The sequence below is a fragment of the Chaetura pelagica genome, unplaced genomic scaffold (genome assembly GCF_000747805.2).
Source record: "Chaetura pelagica isolate M959 unplaced genomic scaffold, ChaPel_1.0 scaffold676, whole genome shotgun sequence".
Taxonomy (NCBI): domain Eukaryota; kingdom Metazoa; phylum Chordata; class Aves; order Apodiformes; family Apodidae; genus Chaetura; species Chaetura pelagica.
Window position 1 is genome coordinate 292,654 of NW_009953724.1, and position 6,123 is coordinate 298,776.

A 6,123-nucleotide genomic window follows, 5' to 3' on the forward strand; every position below is an offset into this window, starting at 1 on the left:
GTTCCTTTCCTAGAGGAGCACTATTCCCAGAGCATCAGCTGCATGAAGTGCTGGAAACCCCAAACAGACCACAAACCCAAGTGCTGCTGGAGGAGAACCCAAGTGGAATTTAGGAAAGAGATAGTAAGAGCTGCCCCAGTGACCCTCAGCAGAAGAGCAAACAAAACCCCATGGGGTTTCAACTTACCTTTTCTGGAGGGAAGGTCACGAGCAGAATTTCAATGCTATTTTATAAAACACAGGGGGGGAAAAACCATGAAGAACAAACATTGACAAAAGCAGTATTTCACAGAGTATGTTCCAAATGCTTCAGTGGATGCATTTGAACTAACACACCTTTCTATCCAAAGCCTTATTCCAGCTGTCATGTTTTGTTTTTGGGACTTGGACCACATCACAACCAAGGCCCTGCACAACTTCCCAGCAGTGAGAGCAAACTGAACTCCCACTCTAACCCAGTGTTTCCTCTCAGCAGAAAGCAGCACAAAACTCACACCGACCATAGAAATGTACCAGTTTTATTACAAAGATTCTCAAAATCCAAAATAAAAGCATCTTTAAAAAACCACAATATATTTCCCACCCCCCAGACACAAAGATACACTGATCTCTCTCGCTTCACATACAAACACTGAAGGGCAGGAGTTAAACACATCACTCAGATCCAAAGAGACTAAAAAACTCCGGGTGGAAAATGGGGGGAGAAGAAGGGGAAAAAAAAAAAAAAAAAATTAAAAAAATAAAACATTTTTAAAATAACCTGTGTTAAGTTAGCAGCATTATTAGAGTTGAAACCATCAGCAGCACTCCAGTGAGAGGTACAGATCCTCTTATGGACTGAGGAATCCCCCTGAGAAAGGAGAGCAGCGAGTCCAAACTGCCTGCAAAACTTCTGCAAAGCCTTTCACCAAAAAAGCTCATCTACTGATTAGCTGTCCAAAAAAACCACCCCAACACAACACAAACCAACAAGATGCAAAAGAAGGGCCAGTTCTGGTCACAAAAGACTTTTGGGTGTGAGATAATGCGTGGGAGCAGGAAGAGGAGTAGGTATAAAAATGTACAGAGCCCCATCTGCTGTTCTCTTCTAAAGATAACAGCTCAGAGGGCTGATAAAAAGGTTCTCCATGTTTACTGGCCTTGGGAGCAGGGAAGAAAGGTTCAGTCTGAAAACATTTGTACTGCAAGAGTTTCTTAGTGAGGAGACACATGGACAAGAGGTTTCAGCCAGGGTCTGGGACAAGCTGGGAATTTCTGCAGTGGTTTCAGCCTAGGATACAGCTCAGTACTGAGAAACCACATCATGTGTAGCTGAGGGGAGAACAGGAAAAGCAAAGCAGCAGCCAAAGGGGCAGTAACTCACTTTCCCCTGCACAGAGGGGCACAGACATAGGTAAAAGGGTATAAAAATGTCATCCCTTCTCTTACATGACATGCAGAATGCTGCCATGCTGACTGGATCTGCAGGATCTTGGAAAAGGTTCCACCACCATCAGGGTGGTTTTCATTTTGTCTTTTCCAGATCTGCACCTGCAGGGCTCTGGGGCTGATTCACCAAAGCACTTTTCAGATGTTTTTTCAGCTGCTTCATCTCTTCCCACCAGGTTGCTGCAGGGAGGTAGCCAACTCTATTCAAGAACTGCACTATTTGACCCTGAGAAGTGGCACCAGCTTGCAGTGAACTTGCCACAGTGGAATCAAAACTGAAGACCAAAGGAACAGTCAGTCTCTCACAGGCTTCATTGGGGAACTCATTCTCCCCCACAAAATAAAAAAAAAAGAAAAAGAAAAAAAAAAACCTCATGGCCAGCTTTCCATCTAACCTGAACTGCAGACACTACTTCTACTTAAATTATTCTTTTCCAAGGGTGGTTATTTCAGAGGGGAGAGTAAAGAAAGGAAGTGATTTTTGTTTTTTAAAGACACACTAAGGAGGCAGTGGAAGGCAAGAGTGAAACTTCCCAGTCACCAAATCTGGGCAGTGCAGGTCTGACTACTCCACAGAATCCTCCCTACCTGCTCCCAGTGGAGTGCAGCAAGGAATAATTTACAGTTCTCAAGTCATTTATATATTTATATAGAAATATATACAGAAACATATATAAAATATAAATCCTGTGGAATGGGAGGCAACCAGAGAAGCTAACCTATGACAACTACACACTGACAAGGACTGTCCAGCAGCAGCCATCTTAGGTGGATTTTGTCTCTTCCTTCACCCTGTGGAAGCAAACAGTGAAGAATTTGGTTGAAACCAGCAACCTGGGCTGTGCCCAAGCTTCAACAACAAGCCAGAGCCACAGTCTTTAAAAAATGCTGCTTCTATGACCCAATTTCATCTAAAACTTGTCACTTTTTCCTGTTAAGAGCTTGTGACAAAGCCATCCAAACAATCACCTCTCCCTCCAACCCCTCAAGATCCCTCTGGGGGTATGGGTAGGTGCCCAAGGGAGCTCAGGCACAGCCATTTGAGGGCTCACCCTTTGGGTTCTGCTTTCTCCTCTTTTGCTTTTTCCTCTTCTTTCTCATCTAGGAGAAAAAAAACCAACAAACAAACCACCAGACACACAGCAGTGTAGCAGGAAAACACACACCAGAGCTAGGAGGGCTCCTGGTCCTGGCTCTCATGCTTACCTTTCTTCTCCTCTTCCTCCTTTTCCTCTTCTGTTTTCACACGCTTGGCTTTCTTGAAGTTGGCCACGTTCTTGCGCCCTCCTTCCCCCTCATCCTCAGAGTCAGAGAATTCCTCATCACAGGATATTCTCTTGTCGGAGTTGCGGACTGAGTGTGAAGAGGACAAGAGGTTGTTTGAACAGATTTCCAAGTCAGGAGACACCAAACACCAACTTCAACTCCACCTACTCACTGGGAGGAGCTAATGGGCCTCTTCAGGTCAGAATGAGGCCACAATAAAAACACTTTCTACCTTCTTTTCACTCCTCACTCCTCAGCTGCTCCTGCCCACGATCCAAGACCACATGTAAGACTTGGATGAGGTACAATGGGATGTCTAGACTTGACAGCAGAAGCAGGTTAACCAGCCTCACACAGAGCAAATCTGGCTGCCAGATCTAAAGGCCACCAGTCAATCTGGAGAGAAATTAGCATTTTCACTGCAGAAGACAACTTCTGGGATCAAACCTGACAGTCTCCCAGCATATTCCTCTATCATAGCACCTACATCACAGGACCTGTTTAAATCCTCACAACAGAGCCCAGGTTCTCCCATTATGGAAATCATCTGGCAAAGGTGCCATTTCTCCAAGGAAAAAGAAATCTGTCAGCTCTGCAGTGCTCAGCAACATTGCTTGAGCTCACCAGCCCCATCAGAAAGGTGGGAACAGATTCAAACTGAAGGAATCCAGACAAACATGCTCCTCTTCTTACTAAGGAAAAGCAGTTTAGAGTCTGCACCCCTCTCCAGCTAACAGACTGAGAGATGGGGTGTTCAGCCTGGAGAAGAGAAGGCTCCAGGGAGACCTTAGAGCACCTTCCAGTGCCTGAAGAGGCTCCAGAAAAGCTGGGGAGGGGCTTGGGACAAGGGCAGGGAAGGAGAGGACAAGGGGGGATGGATGAAAACTGGAAGAGGGAGATTTAGGTGAGACATGGAGAAGAAATTCCTTAGTGTGAGGGTGGTGAGACCCTGGCCCAGGTTGCCCAGGGAAGCTGTGGCTGCCCCATCCCTGGCAGTGTTGAAGGGCAGGTTGGATGCGGCTTGGAGCAGCCTGGGCTGGTGGGAGGTGTCCCTGCCCATGCAGGGATCTAGATGAACTTTAGGGTCTCTTCCAACCCCAACCATTCTATGAATCGAACCTAACTGGCCCTGCCCTGGTTTGCCCCCACAGGCTCTGAGCAGCTCAACACTCCCCAGCCAGGCAAGGCAGCTGGGCCAGAGCCCAGCACGTACTTGAAATGCGTTTCTCAGGATCTTCTTCCTCTTCATCTCCACTGTCTTCCTGAACAGCATCCTCAGGGATTGGCTGCATCTGGACACCGGGGGCGTGGGGCAACATGCGCAGATTCTCAAAGAGACGCTGCCTAGAGCCAGGAGGAAGAGACCCCGTCAGCAAAGGGGCCTCCCATGGGTGTGGAGACCCCAGCAGGAGGTCTCAGCCTCACCAAGAGGAACAAACACTCACTTGATCTTCTCAAGATACTCATTGGTGTTCTGGTTGGTCATGTTCGAGGGGCTGATGTGGAGCTTAAAGTCTGGTCCAAAGTACTCAAAATAGTCATTGTATGGAAGTTCTGCAGGCAAGTTAGAGATGGAATAAACACCAAATTACCACTGGGCTGGTGACAAAATGCCACAAACCCCTTGTGTGAAAAGCACAAGTGCCTTTCCCAGGGGACAGGAGCTGAAGCTCTCCCAGCCTCAATTTAGAACCAAGAAGACAACTTAGTGCAGTCACTTGGCAGTTAAACACTATTAGTGCACACAAGTTGTCAGTAGGTCATCTCATTTCAGGGAGACAGCAAAGCTGGGTCCCTTTTGTTGGAGGGGAAGAGCTACAGGACTAGAATGCAAACAAGAGCAGCTACTGCAAATCAGGGCACCCAAAAGCTCTTCCACAGTAATAACCAAGAGCTAATGAAACATTATTGTTGCTACTTCTCCTGCAGCAACATCATTTCCCTGAGCTCTGTTTCTAGTGTGTCACTGTCCCTCAGTCCTGCTCCAAAGGCTCCAGGGGAGAATTACCATTGGGAATTTCAGTGTCCAAAGCCACAGCAGTCTCATAGGTCCAGCACCTGGCCACGTTGCGGATGGTGTAGCCACCTCCTCCCAGCATCAGCATGGGCAAATTAAAACTTTTTACAAACTCCACACACTTGGCATGACCTGCAGCAAAAGCAGTGGGGGAAAAAAAAAGAAAGGGTCACAGCCTCAAAGCATATGAAGAACAAATTTTGGCATGAAATCTAATGATATTATGTCTGGTAGTTTGGCCCTGGCACAGCAAGGCACTCTTACCTTTGATGGTCAGGTTAAAACAACCCAGCCTGTCCCCTGACAGAGAATCTGACCCACACTGCAAGACAACTGCACTAGGCTGGAATGTCTCCATCACTTTTGAGATCACCTAAAAAAGAAACCTGTTGTTACAGACTCTCCACAGGACAGTGTCACAGCCACACAGCACTGGCCACGTCAGCCAGTGACACCAAGACACCCCTGGTGTTCCCACAGCTGCTGACTCCCCATCACTGGTAACAGTGAGGCTCTCACAAAGAGAAGCTTGCTGATGACAGGCTGCAATTGTGAGGGAGGAATAGAGCCCCTGAAGAATCTTATCACAGAAGACTGAATCAATCTCCAACAGCTCCATGAGCCACCCAGTGACAAAGTATCATCCCCAAGGAATCACTCAAAGACAAGTTCACTTACTGGCTTGAATATTGCTTCATAGGACTCATCATCAATTCCATCCCGCAGGGGGTAGTTGACAGCGTAGTACTTGCCTTTGCCTGCACCAATGTCCTGTTGGAGACAAGGAGAGACCACAAGTCAGCACAGAACCAGCTGCAGCACATTAAGTGTGCTCAAAATCAGGCAGGGAAGTCTGGGATTCCATCAGTGTAACCTGCATGTCAGCCCAGGCTCTCACTGGCAAACACTGGGCTGGCAGAAGAGCCACCTGACTCCCAGGTAGCTGCATTTCACCCTCAGGGCTCAGGGGAGAAAAATCCACCACTGTCATCACTTCCATGTTGCTGTGAGCACACAGGCTCTCAGTTCCCTGGCAAAAGTCACTCTCCTACACAGCAACAAAACTGGCAGCTAAAATTCTAGTTCCAAACCTGTACACTCTGCAGAGATGCACAGCCCAAAATACCAGTTTGGGCTGACCGTGCAGTCTGGTACTGGAGGATTCTGCTTCAAAACAATAGACACATTTTTACATTGCCATTATCTCTCTCATACTCAAGTGTTTTATGAAAAAAATAATTTCATTTATGCACCATGAAAGAATGCTGCAGCTGCATCCCAATTCACATAACCAGCGTCAAACTCTGGGCTGAAAAAAACCCCAACTCACAAGAGGATTTGGATCAGAAAAATGTAACTTCACTAAAAATCACATTAAAAAAAAAAAAAAAAAAAAAAAGAACTTTTTCACC

The 6,123-nt window shown here is 46.8% G+C and overlaps 1 protein-coding gene across 1 annotated transcript in view; it reads right to left on the bottom strand.

Annotated features, from left to right (window-relative positions):
* Positions 1-1,468: 1,468 nt before the first annotated feature.
* The window catches only part of HDAC1 (histone deacetylase 1), a 10,915-nt gene continuing 6,260 nt past the window's right edge, over positions 1,469-6,123 (bottom strand). The window contains exons 6-13 of the mRNA XM_010000558.1: positions 5,390-5,482; positions 4,976-5,084; positions 4,703-4,843; positions 4,140-4,248; positions 3,908-4,038; positions 2,635-2,781; positions 2,481-2,529; positions 1,469-2,220 (exon numbers count right to left, since the gene is read on the bottom strand). Of these exons, the coding sequence (XP_009998860.1) occupies positions 2,193-2,220; positions 2,481-2,529; positions 2,635-2,781; positions 3,908-4,038; positions 4,140-4,248; positions 4,703-4,843; positions 4,976-5,084; positions 5,390-5,482 (807 nt within the window). The 3' untranslated portion in view covers positions 1,469-2,192. The remainder of the gene's footprint in view (positions 2,221-2,480; positions 2,530-2,634; positions 2,782-3,907; positions 4,039-4,139; positions 4,249-4,702; positions 4,844-4,975; positions 5,085-5,389; positions 5,483-6,123) is intronic.